At 37.6% G+C, this 17,737-nt stretch overlaps 4 protein-coding genes across 7 annotated transcripts; 3 read left to right on the top strand and 1 right to left on the bottom strand.

Annotated features, from left to right (window-relative positions):
• Nucleotides 1–167: 167 nt before the first annotated feature.
• PPD1 (Photosystem II reaction center PsbP family protein) lies at nt 168–2,187 on the top strand. 3 transcript variants are annotated; one of them, XM_008247968.3, is made up of 5 exons: nt 168–384; nt 615–750; nt 873–959; nt 1,061–1,498; nt 1,757–2,187. In XM_008247968.3, the coding sequence occupies exons 1-5, from the start codon at nt 356–358 to the stop codon at nt 1,976–1,978; spliced, it is 912 nt and encodes a 303-aa protein (XP_008246190.2). In that variant the 5' UTR covers nt 168–355; the 3' UTR covers nt 1,979–2,187. The 3 variants fall into 3 exon arrangements, with proteins under 3 accessions (XP_008246190.2, XP_008246183.3, XP_088900168.1); XM_008247961.3 differs by lacking the exon at nt 168–384 and having other exon boundaries at nt 679–750; XM_089044042.1 differs by lacking the exons at nt 168–384; nt 615–750 and having other exon boundaries at nt 1,068–1,498.
• A 35-nt stretch (nt 2,188–2,222) lies between these two features.
• On the bottom strand, nt 2,223–5,533 carry LOC103344380 (Clathrin adaptor complexes medium subunit family protein). Of its 2 annotated transcripts, XM_008247983.2 has the most exons (8): nt 5,351–5,533; nt 5,053–5,152; nt 4,804–4,914; nt 4,626–4,715; nt 4,068–4,315; nt 3,385–3,594; nt 2,940–3,147; nt 2,223–2,677 (listed from the first exon to the last, which is right to left on the bottom strand). In XM_008247983.2, the coding sequence occupies exons 1-8, from the start codon at nt 5,383–5,385 to the stop codon at nt 2,432–2,434; spliced, it is 1,248 nt and encodes a 415-aa protein (XP_008246205.2). In that variant the 5' UTR covers nt 5,386–5,533; the 3' UTR covers nt 2,223–2,431. The 2 variants fall into 2 exon arrangements, with proteins under 2 accessions (XP_008246205.2, XP_088900167.1); XM_089044041.1 differs by lacking the exon at nt 5,351–5,533 and having other exon boundaries at nt 5,067–5,142.
• Nucleotides 5,534–5,828: 295 nt separating this feature from the next.
• Nucleotides 5,829–9,443, top strand: CRB (chloroplast RNA binding protein). The gene is made up of 10 exons (XM_008247955.2): nt 5,829–6,135; nt 6,261–6,395; nt 6,574–6,660; nt 6,755–6,845; nt 6,964–7,018; nt 7,669–7,729; nt 8,296–8,517; nt 8,618–8,734; nt 8,822–8,911; nt 9,006–9,443. Exons 1-10 carry the CDS (start codon nt 6,022–6,024, stop codon nt 9,183–9,185), a joined length of 1,152 nt encoding a protein of 383 aa, XP_008246177.2. The 5' UTR covers nt 5,829–6,021; the 3' UTR covers nt 9,186–9,443.
• A 2,073-nt stretch (nt 9,444–11,516) lies between these two features.
• Nucleotides 11,517–13,245, top strand: LOC103344415 (galactinol synthase 2). Its single transcript, XM_008248011.2, has 4 exons — nt 11,517–12,016; nt 12,174–12,494; nt 12,579–12,713; nt 12,801–13,245. The coding sequence occupies exons 1-4, from the start codon at nt 11,690–11,692 to the stop codon at nt 13,032–13,034; spliced, it is 1,017 nt and encodes a 338-aa protein (XP_008246233.1). The 5' UTR covers nt 11,517–11,689; the 3' UTR covers nt 13,035–13,245.
• The last annotated feature ends 4,492 nt before the right edge of the window (nt 13,246–17,737 follow it).

Here is a 17,737-nt window from a genome sequence, read left to right as displayed (position 1 = left end):
AGAATAATGGTCATGGGCTCATTTCAGAAAATCTGGGCCAATATTCAAAACCAAAACCTCTTTCAAATGGGTTTGGAGATATGGCCCATTTGTGTTGGACTGACTTGGTATTGGGCCTCAAAGTCATCTTTTACCTCTGTGTTTTTTTCTTCTTTTAGCATTTTTTGGCTGTGTCGGGTATAGTAGTTAGTTAATGATACGATATGAATGATAAGGCTGTGGATATAAGCAACAAAATCCAAGAAAAGGAAAGGAGGAGGAGGATAGGGAAACATGGCAAGGCTGGTGGTGGTGCAGCAGCAGCAGCAGCGACAACCTTCTCTCTCTCCTCTCCCTTCTTCTCTCTCTGACTTCAATGGCACCAGACTCCACACTCAACTCCAGGTTCTGCTTTCTGTGTCTGTCTTTGACAAATTTTGTTCTATTTTCTGTTCTAAGTTCCACAATGTTGGGAATCTCAATGGACTGATTTACCTAAAAAATGGATGGCTTGTTTTCTTTGATGATAATTTTATAACTTGGCAATTCTTTTACGCCCTATTATCTTTGAAGACATCCTTCTCAGAGCTTGGCTACAAGTAATGTAGTTCTTAACATCAATATACCATTTGCAGTACAGGAGAAATGTATCCACGGCCAAAAGAAACATTATATTTTACAGCATCCAATGCAAAGAAGAGTCTCACAGCTGGTGGCATCCAATCCATTGGCGTGTTCTTGTCAAGACTTTTCATCAAAGATGGTCTTCAGGTACTTTCCATTTTCAACAAATTTGTCTTTTCTTTTTCCTTTTGCATATGTGTCTTCTGTCTTTTGTACTAGTTTTCCATTTCTTATGTCTCAGGCACTTGACTTTGAACTAACTTTGGCAGCTGAGTTTGCTTAGCAGACCAAGAACACCCATCACAGAGCAATTGTCAGGTGAATCAAATAAGGATTGTGCTGATTTTTCTTCAAAGGTATGCTAGAAAGTTGTCCTCTATGGCACACATTTGTGAATTTGACATGAAAATTCCACATAATATTTTATACTTAATATATATTGCTAATATATACTCAGACTGAAGATTTTGCAGTTCCTAGGAGGAATGCAATGGCCTTAATCTTGTCATCTTACATCTTCTCTGGAGTCAGTTTTCAGAGTGTTGCATTTGCTCAACAATCTGTTATTGGGTTAAGGGAATACATAGATAGTTTTGATGGGTATTCATTCAAGTACCCTTCGAACTGGATCCAAGTCCGAGGTGCTGGAGCAGACATATTCTTTAGAGACCCTTATGTTCTTGATGAAAATATCTCTGTGGAGTTTTCCTCTCCTTCATCCTCCAACTACAAGAGCGTGGAAGATCTTGGTCCGCCTCAAGAAGCCGGAAAGAAAGTACTTAAGCAGTACCTGACAGAGTTCATGTCTACAAGACTTGGTGTGAGGCGCGAATCAAAAATTCTTTCCACATCTTCAAGAATTGCTGATGATGGGAAGCTTTATTATCAAGTCGAGGTAAGGTGGTGATTGACTGAGATGTTTGTAAATGTCTCTTCTATGCATTTTACAGCACTTATTAGATCAGCCATAATCTGCCTCAATGGTGGGGTTGAAGAACTCTAGGCTTCATTTGGTTTGGTAGAAATTATATGATCTATGTATGCCAACTAATTCTGAAAGAAGCATTTCTCACTTTGATTGTTTGCTTTAAGTTCTTTGCGTGCATTATTTGAGTACTTTGTTTATTGTGTTTTTTTGAAATGTGTTTTCTAGGTAAACATAAAATCATATGCAAACAACAACGAGCTGGCTGTTATGCCGAAAGACCGATTAGTTCGCATGGAATGGGACAGACGGTACCTTTCTGTCCTAGGAGTTGAAAACAATCAGTTATACGAGTTGAGATTGCAAACACCAGAAAATGTGTTTGTGGAAGAAGAAAGTGATCTTCGCCGGGTTATGGAGTCCTTCAGAGTGAACAAGATTGCTGCTTAGATACCATAAGGTTGTACAAAATTTTGTAATCCAAGGTTTCCTTTTCCTTGTCATCCTTTCTCTCCGGATGCCAATTTTCAGTTCTGGTTCTGCAAAACATTGATTGTTTAATTTGATGCATGCTCTTAGTTGTTGTAAGATTTTTCTTTGGTAGTATGTTATGTTGTCCACATTTGAGAAATTTGTCCAATTGAATGAACATGAGGCAATTCAAATGTGAAATATTGAAAATTCTAACACCATCTCAAACAAACGTTGTAATTTTTTTTGGTTCAGTCAGTTTGTAATTTGGAGTACAGGGAACAAAATCTTCAGATATGAAGTACACCTAAAATAAAGTAACTCTCAAGACCAAGATGCTATGTTACAAAAAACAAATTTACAAATGACGCATTGCAGTACATGTTGACAATTAACCTCATTCTGAGCAACTTCGCAAATTAAAACTCATATTTATGACCTGACTTCAAATTCCCCTGCTCGAGTGAGAGCTCGAAAACCCTTGTAAGGCGGTTTTGGTAGATTTTTCAAATCCAGTTTATCTATTTGCAAGCCAGATAGAGCAACACCCATGATCCTAAAACCCACTTGAAATGTGGGAAACACATGGAGGCGCTCTAATCCTGTCTCAAGCACTAATGTTCCAGACATTGCAGGGGCTTTGTCTTTAGGAATCCGCCCAATTGACCACGAGCAAGTCTACAAAAAAAAAAGAAGCTTTCATTATATTAAAACCAAAATCCAACCAGGAGAACTAAGCATTCTCATACTTACTTTTTCTGAAACAGCAGATATTGCAATCAGAATGCATAACAAAAGTGAAGAATATTATTTGTCTTTAGAAAAGAAAAACAGAAGACATTCATTACAATTTCATCTAAGAATTACAACTGATAATCAAAATTTAAGGGCAGTTGTCATGCCAAGGATGAGTTAAATCACGATTCTGGGTTGTTCGTACCTTACTAGCAAGAATGTTCACTGTTCCATAATTTGAAGTCAGGTCAGCTGATAAAATGCATGGAGGCAGTTGAAATTGCACAGTTATTGAATCAATTGTCTTTCCAGGATCATTTCGTATTCCAACCAACACACTCACACGACATGTCCCAGCGTCTGAGGTTAGCTGGGGCTTTACGTAGATTGGAGAGCTCTTCAACTTTCTAACCCTGCATAAAGAAGTATAGAATTATTTAGAAAATAAAACAAGGCCAGAGATACTGAAATACTGCACATTTTATTAAGTAGTCTTAGTATCTTCCCCAAACTCATCCATATTGCACATTTAGATATTGAGCACCATAATAATTAACTATATTACTCTTAACAAGCTACAGTACTATCCAAAACTTAAATAAAAACAGTGTAAATTTTTATAACCTAAGTGTCCTTTTAACACCACACACCTGTAGCTCATCAGTTTAAACTGTCCGTCAGGAGGCACAAATGACAGAATTTGTTGGGATTCCCAAGGGCGAAATCGAACACATGGATGGAATCTTACATCATCAAGAATAGAAGGGTTTGCAAATGAAAGAGTCAAATCAGGAACACCTGAGAGATGGGAGTTCACTTGCACTTCACCATATATCTCGCACTTCACCAGGACCCCATCCCTGGGCAGCACACACACAACTTTAAGTACAAAACCTTGAGATATAAATCATAATCATACAAAGCATTCAATTATAACTACCAAGTCTGCAAATCTTCACACAATAATCATCACCATCCATAAATGATAACATGTCTTATAAAATTATAAATTAAATTGCAACCATTATCTTCAAGTAGATTATTCTCCTCTTCAAACTTCAGATAAGGCACTACTATTCTCATCCAAGTTATTCAAAAAGATTGCTGAAGCAAAAGGGTGAACAAAATTTTGCATTCGCTTGAAGAGGCCATGTGATTCATATAGTTTGAAAAATGAATAGAATATCCCAAGCTCCTTATCTGTCTGTTTCTAGATTGTAAAGAGTCACCAATTACAAACAGGAAGCATAGTCATTAATACATGGAATCTTTAATCCATACCAAAAAAGAAAAGGATGGAGATATCTTATCAAAGCATTAAAAAAAGATTGACCTGTTTACAATTGCATCCATTTCTTCAACAAGATCAACATAAACTTCATTGTTAGCATATTTCGGGTCTGCTGTTCTCCATGGAATGCAAGATGATGTTGCACCTGGAAGTGTGTCACTCATGTTGGAACTGTTGCCTGTCACAACACTCAACATCTTGTTAACTATATTTGGTGGAGAAATCATCTCTCTCAGAATATTAGGTTCTGTAGTGAGAGGGAAGCCATTGTCAATCATCTCATCCAGAAGCTGCACATTGCAGTAAAGATTTTGGTCAATTTAATAAGCAAAACTCAATATGGAAAACACTAGATTCTATCTAAATAGCAGCCAGGTCCTAGTCAGTAAACAATCACAGCAATGGAGGGTAAGATGTTGAACTTGGCCACTTTGCTAAATTCTACATTGTAAGCTGTTGACGCAACAATCACAGACTTAGAGGGTAAAATTTGTCCACACAACAGACACGCATTCTAGGAGAAATTAAGACACTAGATGACAGTAATGCATTCACTTATGAAATCAAAATAAGCAGAATAAGTATACTTAAGATACTTGCCTCATATACGATGACAAAGTTATCTTTTATCAAGTCTTCATTCAAGCCACCAAGATAATCTGAAAGGACATCAGCTACCCTGCAAAGGAACTATAAGTCAAATGGTTAAAGGTCAATCTTGTTTAATGCATACATAATGACATCATAAATGCAAACTACATTCAGCATTGATATTCACCTCAATTGCCATCAAAGGCGGCATTTCAACTTGCGTACATGCTAAAAACGTTATCCCCTCGCGAAGAATTTGGAAAAGATAATGGGTTGGTGAAGCAATCACTGGTTGCAGCTAATAACAAAACCACAAGTATTATATTGAGAAGCATAAAAAATGGAAACTGATAATTTGGCAACCAAAAAACTTAAGAATGAAGCTAGAAAATAAACAATTTGGTATCCCAAAAAAAGGCCAGATTGCCATAGGTACCTTGGGGAAATCACCTTGAGAAATGGTATGTTCCCAAAACCATGCACATATGGAACGGTCCACACGCTGCCCAGTAAGCTGTTTCTCCAGCATTACCTCACTGTGAAATCCCAAAAATTAGCATAAAGTGAAATCTTTTTTGTTCTACTAAAATTCGTCAATTAAATTTGGAGATCAAATGGGAAATCTCTAAAAGAGAAAATTCAATGACTAAATAAAAGCAATACAAATTCAACAAAAGAACAAAAAAATAGTAATTAGCTATGATATAATAGAATTCACAGATTTGGCGACTTACCCAGAATCTGATAGCAGAAAAATGCACTGCAACATCTCTCTATTTTCGTCAAGGCGGTAAATTTAACGAGAGTGAGCTTGCGGAGATGAATACAATCGTAGATTAGCTCATTAGCATCTCTCTCTCTTTCTCTCTCTCCGAAGCCAACGAAACAGAAGAAAAAAAATACCTGCTTTAACCTCTTCAACAGCAGAACTCTTCTTCTTCGCATCCACCTTGTTGGATTCAGATTCTGTGATTGCTGGGCTACTGGGTTTTTTACCATCAACCAAAATTGTAGAATGAAAGAAAGGCCCAAAATTTAACCCGAAACCTAACCCAACTGAAAAGCCCAACCCAACTCATTGCTGATTCGGAGCAATGGGCATTGCCGCTTTAAGGCGCGAAAGTGTACGGCGTCGTTTTGATGTTTTTTCTTTGTTTTTTTGAGTGGCTGAGGAGTCGTTGCAGTGTGGATATAAACAAATCAAAAAAGAGTGGTGGTGGGTCATACCCTCTTATCCTCACTGAATGTTCGAAGGAGAGAACGCTAAGAGAAGAAGACGACGACGACGACATGAATATTTCAAGAATTTCAGTGAACCCAAAAGAGAGAAAGAAAGAAAGAAAGAAAGAAGAAGAAGAAGCTTGGTCTCGTGGTGGATAGAGAATTCTAGTAATAGAAGAGAGGCATGGCACGGTTGGTGGCTGTGCAGCCGCAGCAGAGACACCCTTCCTTCTCTCTCCTTCCTCCTTCCTCTCTGTCTGACTTCAATGGCACCAGACTACTTCACTCCCAACTCCAGGTCCTCTCTCTCTCTTGTTTGTAATGAGTAGAAGCTAGCTTGTTCAGTCAATTTAACTCATTTGTAGGAAAGTGTGTAACTTTACATGCATTTCTTAGTTAGCGGCCATCTATTAATTGTTGCAGTGTAAAAGAAGGGTGTCACAGCCAAAAGTAGCATTGCAAGTTACAGCATCAAGTGCAAAGAAGATTCTTATAATGGGGGGCACCCGATTCATTGGTCTGTTCTTGTCAAGACTCCTTGTCAAAGAAGGTCATCAGGTATTCTCATTCTCTTTCAAGTTTCGAACCTTTTCCTTTCTATCATTTTCCCATTATGATTTTGCTTTTATTTTCTTTTTTCAAGTTATTTGTACCAATGTACTTGTAAACTGGTTTGTCCTTGAACAATGTTTTCAATACGTTGATAAGTTATAACATCAAGTTTTTATCTTGGCAGGTGACTCTGTTTACCAGAGGAAAAGCACCAATCACTCAACAGTTGCCAGGTGAATCCGATAAGGACTACACAGATTTTGCTTCAAAGGTATTGTACTAGTGTCACTGAGGATTTGAAGTCCTTTACTTTAACTTGGAATTCTTTCCCAGATTTCCATTTTCTAATAATCATGTTCGGCTAGATTTTGCACTTGAAAGGAGACAGAAAAGACTATGAGTTTGTGAAATCCAGTCTTTCAGCTGAAGGCTTTGATGTTGTTTATGATATAAATGGTGCGCATAGTCTTCACCTTTAGCCTCTGTACTTTAAAGTTTTGCACTAGAATAAAGTTCTTGTTTACCATACTTACGCTTCTGCGCAATAATCTGTACTTCTGTTGGAAATTTTCAGGACGAGAGGCAGAGGAAGTTGTGCCAATACTGGAGGGACTACCGAAGTTAGAACAGTAAGAACAGCCTACTGATGGATTTTCATATCCTAATTAGTAAAGCAACTTGATTATTTCACCTTTATTTCTTGATGGTTCGCCAGTATAGCCATCTTGTCCTGGATACGGTTTTAGATTGGGACTCGTTGAAGTAGAAGTCAACTCTAATTAGCAAACATGTTATGCTTTGTGTGTAATATTGGCTTCTGGTTAGAAGAAACAAGACTATCATAAGAGATTTTATCAAAATATTCTGGAGTATGGAAGATTTGGAAATTCTACAATCTCTCCGTCCTAAAGTCAAGCACCTTTTACTGGGGCTTATCATTTTACTATCTCCGTAAGGAAAATAAGCCTGGTAAATATGTTTAAATTGAGGAGAAGCCAGCTGATATAATCAGGTGTACAGAAGTTCAATGGTAATGATGTAGTGAGAGATGTATTGTGAGTCAAAATGGAACTAAAGAATCAATCATGACCTGGAACAATCAACTTTTATAGTGCAGATTAATGATTATGGTTTGTTTGACTACATTGTTCTAAAACTTAACCAAACACTAGCAGGGCAGAACTAATGTTTTGATGCTGAAAAGCTATAGAATTGCAGTTATTTTCTCTTCTATATAATGCCAAATTTTGGAAGATCTAAGAATTCCACTGATTCTCAGGTATATATACTGCTCTTCAGCCGGTGTCTATCTCAAATCTGATCAGTTACCTCACTTTGAGGTATGTTTGATGTTATAAATGGCTTACTTATTCATGTTTTGGGAAGTTGGATCTTTGTTTAAAGTGATGATTAATGTAGGCTCAAGCTTGAAACCTTGAAGGCATAGGCTTTGTTTTCTGGATACAACTGTGAAATGTAATTTGATCTTTGTCAAAGGCAGAGATTGAAGAATAGCCTTCCCAATTAGACAAAATTATAAATGAAAAGGTTCTAAAACTTTTAACTTGATTTGAGCAGATGAAAATCAAGTTTGGAAATAATTAAGGCCAATCCAGACTATACTTGCCTGAATTTGGCATGTCAGAAGATGCAAACATGCTTTTCTCATTGTTGAGCTCAGTCTCTTCTTAGCCGACATTTGTAGTTTTTAGTAGTACTCTTGTAGTGTGATTCAAATTTCAAATCAATCTTATCATGGCATTGTGGAAATTGAAGCTTAATTAGTTGCTCTAGAGTATCGATGATGCTCTTCCTGACTTATTTTTCCTCTATGCTATTTTTTTCTCCTCCCTATTTCATTTTATTGTCTTTCCATAATTCTTAACTTGATGGGGCCTGGTGATAGACCGATGCAGTTGATCCAAAGAGCAGGCACAAGGGAAAGCTTGAGACAGAGACCTTGCTCGAATCAAAGGGTGTCAATTGGACTTCTATAAGGCCAGTCTACATCTATGGACCATTGAACTACAACCCTGTTGAAGAGTGGTTCTTCCACCGGTTGAAAGCTGGCCGCCCAATCCCAGTTCCAAACTCAGGGATACAAATAACACAACTTGGTCATGTTAAGGTTAGTGACGTGCCAGTCTTAATGTACTTTTAGATATATATATATATACATATTGTAATTGCAGCATGAGGGCAAGTTTTTAATGTGATTTCTTTTGCAGGATTTAGCGACAGCCTTCATTAAGGTTCTTGGGAATGAAAAGGCAAGCAAGGAAGTATTCAACATCTCTGGAGAAAAATACGTCACCTTTGATGGATTAGCAAAAGCATGTGCAAAGGTAATGACTGTCGATAAGTTTGTAGATGGACAAAAGATTTGTGATATTCTCAAACTAAAGTCTGTCATATGTTTTTTCTTTTGTTAGGCTGGTGGTTTTCCTGAACCTGAGATCGTTCACTACAACCCCAAAGAGTTTGATTTCGGCAAGAAGAAGGCATTTCCATTCCGTGACCAGGTGAATATGGTTGCAGAGCATGCATGGCTTGAAAAAACCAAATAGTTTACAGCTTGAACAAGGTGGAACTGATTATGTTGTTGATTTGTTGCAGCATTTCTTTGCATCGATTGACAAAGCAAAGAGCGTGCTTGGCTTGAAACCTGAGTTTGACCTGGTGGAAGGTCTTGCAGACTCCTACAACCTAGACTTTGGTAGAGGAACTTTCAGGAAAGAAGCTGATTTCTCAACAGATGACATCATTCTTGGGAAGAGTCTGGTTCTCCAAAGCTAATTGCTATCATCTCTTTTGCTCCCTCCATTTTCATCAATCAGGATCAAGAGACTTGTTACTTCTCAAATCTATGGTGCTGTAATTTTCCAAATTATTTTTCTTCAATGCAAATCCCCTTGAGCCACTTAGCAACCATCTTCCTTCAGAGGTTGGGATTTAGTCCAATGTCCAAACATTATCTAGAAACTGTCAGTGTCAAGTCCAGAGACTATCTAGAAATGTTAGTGCAAAAGTCCAACAAATTATTAAAAAAATAAACTGTGTGACTAGCCCTCTGAATTGTTCCAATGGATTGGGTTGGCGTAAGGCAATGAAATATGTCTCATAAATTTAACAACTATCAACAATCAAAGATAAACAAAACAATTCCAAGCAATCACTCAGATTCAACCACATTGCTCTTTCTTTCTGGGGTACATTTTGAATATCGGTGCCTCTTCGAAGCAGTTTTGGGACGATTTTGGCATGACATAGTGAATAACCAAACACCATCAGTTGGTACAGAGAATAAATTGAATCCGAACACATCATCTCGAGCGCTTTTATTAACAACTGGAACTACAAGTTTATTGTATTTGCATCTGAGTATATCCTTCTTTTAAAGTTAGAATTTTTTGCTTAATTTAATTGGAAAACTGTTCTTGGAATGAGAAAATCACATATCAAATCAATTGAACTTATCATTCGCAGCTTAAGCAGGAAAGTTCCTACACTAAATTTAAAAACAATGCCAAAAGGAGAGTAGATACAAATCAGTGGCTCAAAATCAGGAAATGATAAATAATCCGAAAAATCTTGACCGTTAAATCAGAGATCCGAAATTTAAGGAATCGGTCATCCAAGAATATGTGACCGAATATTCTCTTTATAAAAAATTATCCATTTTCAGTCGCTGCTATTTTCGTGCCAAGTAGGTCAGTCAATAGTCCGACAGTTCACACTCCATAAATACATTATCTTAAACATATTTACTATAAAAACCCAAAATATTATCCAAAAGATCTGGTCGGTTAGCGTTATCCTATGAAGTAATGGGGCCCTCTTATCCTAATTTAATTTAAATTGGCCCCACCTATTTAATTTCTTGTGCTAATTAAACTCAGACACGCTCATACTTTGGACCAACTAACAAAACTAGAAAAAAGGAGAAAATAAATAAAAATAAATAAAAAAAGGGATGCCTGGTTGCTTCTAGGAGGGTCTACGGTCCACCTTATGCCACGTGGCGAAACTTTGTTCTCTAAGTTGGATGCTGCCACATGTCGCTCCCCTTGCAATCGCGGGACACGTAAAAAATCCAATGGACCCCACTGCACTAGAATATCCCAAAAGTGACCGGTAGTTTGGGTGGTTGGTTTTTACGTGGAGAGGTGTGATTGAGGGCCCCGCGTCAGTAATTTGAGTCGACAGAGAGCGTGCCACGTTTCAGAGCTTTTTTCGACGTGGCAAAGAGCCGGTGAGTTTTCGTGTCAGGAGATTTAGAGGTTTGGTCTTTTTCGTTTGGTTGGAACAGCAACCTCTCTGGTCGGTGGTGGTGGAGCAAATGTAAACATAAGTATTTTTAATTTTCTATTACCATTTTACCCCTGTATTTTTTATAATAAAAATAAAAATCATTGGTTTTAGCGCTTTTTATTCTTAATAGAAAGATATTTTCACGTTCAAACAAAAACAAATAAATATATTTTTACGTGGAAATAAAAAATCATTAATTTCAGTAAAAAGTGGAATTTTTTAATATATAATTTACTTTATAATAAATTTCCCCATATTTTAAAAGATGATATTGGGTTGATAATAAATTTCCCCACTACATGACAGCAGCCTCGACAATTTCGTATGAACTGCACGTGTAATAATGAAAACAATACAAGGTTAAAATCGTCTATGAAAATCAAAACAACGGACTTAGACTTAGAGGATCAACAGTTTATTATTTAATTAATTTGTAGCCCATGTCATGCATGGTTCAATGCCATAATCTCCTCCAGTCTCTGTAAGACTGTAACTGTCGGCATAAATCCACCACATTGAATTTGATGTTGATTTTTAATTAGATAACGCCTTGAAGATTTTAGGAGGAAGATTCTTTCATCTTTGAATATATTATGTTAATGACTAATGGGCCCCCAGTGGAAAAAGAGACACTGCAAGACCAATCTTCCTCCAAAACTTTCCTCGTACACCACCAGTATTGTTAACTACTTACCATAAGCTTGCATTTTTAACCATAATTAATCCTACCCACCCAGTAATTTCTCCATCCCAAAATCAATTAAAAAAATAAAAAATTACTGCCCCCAAATCCTATATAAACCCCCTCACCCCCCACTTCAACTTCATCATCCAAAACATCAAGCTCAAAACATTCTTAAGCAAACACAAGCGCTTTTCTTCTAAGCACTTCCTCAAACCCTTAACCACTTCCTCAAACCCTTAACCTTCCTCAAAACCTTAACCATCCTCTCTTCCTACCTAGCAAAACCCACTTCACCTCAACCACCATGGCTCCAAATATCACCACCGCCACCACCATGGTCCCCGCCACCAAGGCAGCCAGTGGGCCCAGCAGGGCTTACGTCACCTTCCTGGCCGGCACCGGTGACTATGTGAAGGGTGTGGTTGGCTTGGCCAAGGGGCTAAGAAAAGTGAAGAGCAAGTACCCTCTGGTTGTGGCCATCTTGCCAGATGTCCCCAAGGAGCACCGTCAGATCCTGGTCTCCCAAGGCTGCATAGTGAAGGAGATCGAGCCTGTGTACCCTCCGCCCAACCAGACTCAGTTCGCCATGGCCTACTACGTCATCAACTACTCCAAGCTGCGCATTTGGGAGGTAACGTATTTTCTATTTCTGCGTTTGCATGCTTTCTACACGTGTGTCTTTATTTTAGGTTATTGGGTTTCAACGCGTGTCCTGTCGGTTAGATTTATAAGGGCACTATAGTAAATTTATTTTATTTGTTCTAAATTTTTTTATTGAATTTTTGCAGTTTGTGGAGTACAGCAAGATGATCTACTTGGACGGTGACATCCAAGTTTTTCAGAACATTGACCACCTGTTTGACTACCCAGATGGCTACTTCTATGCTGTGATGGACTGCTTCTGTGAGAAAACTTGGAGTTCCAGCCCACAGTACAAGATTGGGTACTGCCAGCAATGCCCTGACAAGGTCCAGTGGGCCCCTGAGTTGGGCCCAAGGCCTCCTCTCTACTTCAACGCTGGCATGTTTGTGTATGAGCCAAGCTTGCCCGTTTACCATGACCTCCTCAGAACCCTCCAAGTTTCTCCCACCACCTCTTTTGCTGAGCAGGTGAAGATTGGACCGCCAAAAAAACACCTCTCAATTGGGTTTTATTTATATAATCTGACATGAAATTTGCTGCGATTTTGGCAGGACTTTCTGAACGTGTTTTTCAGGGACAAGTACAAGCCCATCCCTTCAAACTACAACCTTGTTTTGGCCATGCTCTGGCGTCACCCTGAGAACATCCAGCTTGACCAAGTCAAAGTTGTTCACTATTGTGCTGATGTGAGTACTAATCACATCTTTAATCACAGCTTGATCACCCAACTAATTAAGATCTCAGTTGCTAATTAAATTTTGTTTTTTGTTTAGGGTTCTAAGCCATGGAGGTATACTGGGAAGGAGGAGAACATGGAGAGGGAGGACATTAAGATGCTGGTAAAGAAATGGTGGGACATTTATGACGACGAGTCATTGGACTTCAAGAACATTGTGGCTGCAGCCGAGGCTGGAAATGGCGCAGACCACGTGGACCTGCAGGCATTCAAGGCTGCTCTGTCGGAGGCTGGCGTTGTCAATTTCAGAACTGCCCCATCTGCTGCTTAGTTGGCCCCTGCTGTTTCTCAAAGAGAATGAAGTCTATATAGAATGTATTGGATTTTATTTTTTCTTGTCTCCCTAGGAATATTTAACTTGGGAGTCATTTTTTTTTATGTGTGAGGACCTTTTTTTTTGTTTGGTCTAAAGAGTATCATTCATGTCCTCTGTTATTTAGTTCTAAATATATTTTTAATTTATATATATTTGCAATTTGTCACTTTCACTTCGTCCTTTGAAGGCCAACCTTCGATCAAACGAATATGAAGCATTGAGCAAGAAACCAACATAGAGTATGAATGGTTCAAACAACCAATATGGGGAAACCCTCATCAGTTATTTAAAAAAAAAAAAAAATTATATATAAGCAATAATCTACTTTAACGAACAACTAAAACAATATATCGGTTCACACTGATTGAAGTGTCCAGCTTTAAAAGCACAGATTCTTGAAGCTGATTAATTTCCAGTGAGACAACAGAGATGCCTAATGAACATCTTAACGCAAACTCATTTGCTTGAAGCAAAGCTGAATTGTTCTCGTACTGTCTCTTCTGTGACAAGAGATGTGCTGCTTGGATTTGGGGCCTCACCTTCTTGTAAAATCTCACACAGGCATCAAACTCCACTTTCATCTTAGCTGCAGTGGCATTGTGGCTTAGCTCTCTGAAAGTCTCAAGGTTTTGGTCAGCTTGCTTCCCTGCTAGCTCTATAGAAATCAGTGAGAGTTTAGGCAGGTCAGCTGAGGTGGTGCATGAGACAGTCTGTAAATTTGTCACAATTTTTTTGGGGTTTTGGGTTTTGGATGCAAATCTTGGTCAGGGTCTTGTTAGAGACTGCAAAAGAAGAACCTATGAAAAAAGAAGCAACAATCACAATAGCACAACAGATTGCAGAGCTAGATGAAACCATTTTTTTCTTCTTTTTTTTTGTTCTGTGGCCTTCTAATGGGATTAGTAACTTAAATACTGGCAACTTAGGCTTAGGTTAATGAATCATTTATATAAAGAATATGCAGTTTCACTTGGTTCTTAATTAAATCAAACAAAACTGACATACTAATCTTAATGCCACATAAACTTCTAAGAATGGTTGATTTGGGTTGGGCTTAAACTTCATATATTTTGTTTATTGGACTGATGTTTAAACCAAGCCCGCTATCGTGTTTTTGTGTCTGCTATTCTTAAGCTTAGCCCCAAATGATATGTCGTATTTAACAAAGGATATTCGTATGACATCTTTGTGTTAGCCTTCACTCAAATTATTACACTAATTATGGATTCCCGTGAATTTTGTGATTTGATATTTTTGTTAAAACTAAAATAATACTTTTACTCCAAAGTATTAAATCTTCCCTAACCTCTTCCCCAATCAAATAAACCAATAAGGAAATGTATTAATATAATAGGATAAAAAGCATGTGCGATTTTTTATCATTGCATTTCAATTAGAATCAAGAAAATTTAATTACGGAAAGTGTTATATCAGACCAAAAAGATATTACAGTATGGATTGCAATGTCATATATCACATAAATTGAGAACAAGAAGTTGGTGTCCGCAACAATACTAATAAGAAAATGCAATATTAAATCAATAGTCCAAATTGCTGGTTCCTTACACTCAGAATTCGAATCTCCCTTCCCATAGATTATATTAACTCAAAATACCACTTTGTCCCCAAAACAAACAAACAAACAAACAAACAAACAAACAAACATCATATCTACTTTGCTCTTCATTTCCCCTTATACACATCTAGTTTTGACTTTGTTCATGTATACGTACAAGGAAAATAATTATATACTTGCCTCAATTGAAAGCTTTCAATCCGAGCAATGTATTACAAGATTATCTTTTTATAATTTGGGATTTAATGCTAAAATCAAATAATAGCTCTCCCAGATTTGTTATATAAAACACTTGGATGCAAATTTAAGTAATAAACGAATTGAATAGGAATGTAGGCAATATATATATATATATATATATATATCAATGCGAAACCAACATATCGGATTCTGATTCAGTAATGCATGAGATGCAATATGAAGAAAAATCAAAAGGGTTTGAAGCTTAAGTTGACTTCACAAGACAACCTTTTTCCTATAAATACATGTAAGTTTTTTTTTTTGCAGCAGGAGAGTTTGCCAACGACAATGGCAAAGTCACAACAAACAGTGCCAACATACCCGTCTCTGTTGCTAGTTAGAAAGAAATCTTTTAGAAATAGAAGCATATATAGTAGAAAATGTGTATGAATGAATTAATCTATAGGACCAAGGAGGAGAGCAAGGCTGAATATTTATAGCGAAGAGTAGTTAAAATAAATAAATAAATTTGTTTTTTTCACCGAATCATAATATATATTTGGATATTGCATACATCAATGTGACAATAATGTCATTTGTCATCAACCTTAATAACAAATCTATGCGCAAAAAAGAAAAGAGAAAATTAATATGATGGGTCAAGATGGAGATGCGTATGTATATTGGTGTTGTAGTGTTGGCCACCATAGTATCACAAATGTGAAAACACGTTTTCCGGGACTATCAATAGCACGATATCGCCAGAGCATAACGACCTCTAGGGTTCTAGTACGAAGGTCGTACATGACTTGGCGACTAAACAATTGTAGATACAAGACATGCTCGTTATTTGGATCGAAATCTTGCACCATTATAGTATTTTTCCAAAAGCCTACATTTTTGTTTTGACTGATGAGTGGAGTTTCCGAAACAATTTGATCGGTGTAAATTATGTGTACTAAACACCATTTGTTGCTGGACTCATGATCACGATCATCGTCTTTCAACTCCCAGATACTAACACCATGGTGTGTTCGACCATCCAGAGTGGAATAGACGAACACTTGGCACATTCGCAGGCGCCCTCGGCACACACCCAGGAAATCAAAATGTGCACGCCGCTCTTCATCCGGCTTACCAATGAAACGACAACGAAATGTATGGTGGTTAACAATATCATCAGTAATCATACTACTACTAGTGTTAGGCTTATCATTGGAAAATGGATCCAAGCCAAAAATAAATTCATACCCCCGCCAATACAACATCCCATTGTGAGCAACACCAGCATCATCAGACAAACGATTCAAACTAAAACTTCGTGGGCTTAATGCAACTGCCTCTGTCCATTTACCACTCTCAGAACAGAACATTTGCAAGTTGAACTGAAAGGAATTAGGCCTTGCATCCTTAATCTTAGGAATTATTATTTGCACAATCTTGTACCTGTACCTGTAGGATTCTTGATCTCCAATACTAATGTCATCATCATCATCATTTTGGTGCTTAGGACTGCATATGAATCCCACTCGTACTACCTTGTGACACCGAGGAGTAGGAGGAAGAGCAACCCACTGCTTAGTGTAGGGATTACAGATGTAGTAGTCACGTTGATTGAACCAAGTTGCGCAGCAACAAACTAGATCCTTATATGTCCCAACCACAAGTGGTTCGTCTCTTCCTGTGGCTCCATAGCAAGGGAGGAAACTGAAAGAGAACTTGCGCCTGTGTTTGCTGTGTATTCCCAACTGCTCCTCTATTGAAAAAAATTCCGTCTTCCAATCTGTATCATCCGAGAAGATGAGGGTATGTTTAATGGGGTTTTGGCGTTCACGTTGAATACATAGAAAACGACGAAAGAAATAAGGATCAGAGATGAGAAGATACCAATTTTTGGATACGCACTTGTATTGAGAAGTGGATTTCTGTGGGAGTCGGCAAAGAATTTCAACCAATATGTGGTCAGGCAGGTCATCAATACTCGTGAATTTTGATGAGGATATTGGCAATTTTTTGGATCTTTTAAAGTCAGACTGATGATCATGATCATGGTCATGATAGGAGGAGGGTAGGTATTGTGATATTCTTGCTCTATAGCTTCTTTTTGTACATATGGACCTGGTGCCGCCACCTCTCATACACATGGTGCCAGAAACCAATGGAGATTTGCGATTGCAGATGACGTACCTTATAAGTAGAAGCGTACGTAGAAGGCTAGATGCTGTACAAAAACTAGGCCACTTTACGTTCTATATATAGAGAGAGAGGGAGGTGTTTGTTTCAATATGCATATGCGCGATAGGATGGGAAATAAATACAAGCAAAATAAGGATTCCGAAAGAAATCAACTTTTTTAGGTGGGAAAGAAATACAAACTAAACAAGTATTAGGAAAGAAATTAATAATTATATATTTTTTGGGTGTGTTTATAAATGAGTTTTGAGTGTGTGTAATGATGAGTTTTGGGTGTGTTTATAAAGTGTTTTGGGTGTTGAATTTTTTTATAATTTCAGCCCCTATTTTGGGTGTTTTAGTGAAACTCCATTTTATTAAATTATTCAGTTGGACCGATTGTGTTATAATCAGAAGAAGCTAATCTGCTGGGGTGTGTTTGGCCACAAGATTCCAAGGAAAACGAAGATGCTTTTGGGGTAATATTATTGCTTCCTTTTTTCAACCGAATTAATGCCAATCGCGCTTTTGTTCAACTAAATTTGAAGATCAAGTAATCCTCTTGGACCCAATTGTAATTGGGAGCTAAGTTTAGGACGTCTACAGTAGATAACCCTTTATTTTATGTTTGTGCATCTTAAAGCATCTCTAACTGATATGTCAAATTGCCACATGGACATGAAATGGCAAAAATTGAAAGTTAAAATTGCTCCAACTAAGTAGTCAAATC

Source organism: Prunus mume, linkage group LG1, assembly GCF_029339155.1.
Source record: "Prunus mume cultivar Tortuosa linkage group LG1, ASM2933915v1, whole genome shotgun sequence".
NCBI classification, from domain to species: Eukaryota; Viridiplantae; Streptophyta; class Magnoliopsida; order Rosales; family Rosaceae; genus Prunus; species Prunus mume.
The sequence above is the reverse complement of the archived record's forward strand: the minus strand, read 5'-3'. Positions and strand labels throughout refer to the sequence as shown.

Bases quoted from the DNA above. Each gene is read 5' to 3' on its own strand.
- LOC103344415 (XM_008248011.2), top strand. From the start codon at position 11,690: ATGGCTCCAAATATCACCACCGCCACCACCATGGTCCCCGCCACCAAG. The intron at 12,495-12,578 runs GTGAAGATTGGA...CGATTTTGGCAG, and splicing joins CCACCTCTTTTGCTGAGCAG to GACTTTCTGAACGTGTTTTT. The intron at 12,714-12,800 runs GTGAGTACTAAT...TTTTTTGTTTAG, and splicing joins TTGTTCACTATTGTGCTGAT to GGTTCTAAGCCATGGAGGTA.
- PPD1 (XM_008247968.3), top strand. From the start codon at position 356: ATGGCACCAGACTCCACACTCAACTCCAG. The intron at 751-872 runs GTACTTTCCATT...TAACTTTGGCAG, and splicing joins TCATCAAAGATGGTCTTCAG to CTGAGTTTGCTTAGCAGACC. The intron at 960-1,060 runs GTATGCTAGAAA...ATATATACTCAG, and splicing joins GTGCTGATTTTTCTTCAAAG to ACTGAAGATTTTGCAGTTCC.
- CRB (XM_008247955.2), top strand. From the start codon at position 6,022: ATGGCACGGTTGGTGGCTGTGCAGCCGCAGCAGAGACACCCTTCCTTC. The intron at 6,661-6,754 runs GTATTGTACTAG...ATGTTCGGCTAG, and splicing joins ACACAGATTTTGCTTCAAAG to ATTTTGCACTTGAAAGGAGA. The intron at 8,912-9,005 runs GTGAATATGGTT...GATTTGTTGCAG, and splicing joins CATTTCCATTCCGTGACCAG to CATTTCTTTGCATCGATTGA.
- LOC103344380 (XM_008247983.2), bottom strand. From the start codon at position 5,385: ATGTTGCAGTGCATTTTTCTGCTATCAGATTCTGG. The intron at 3,595-4,067 runs GTCAATCTTTTT...TGTGCTGCCCAG, and splicing joins ATGGATGCAATTGTAAACAG to GGATGGGGTCCTGGTGAAGT. The intron at 2,678-2,939 runs GTACGAACAACC...TTTTTTTTGTAG, and splicing joins TGAACATTCTTGCTAGTAAG to ACTTGCTCGTGGTCAATTGG.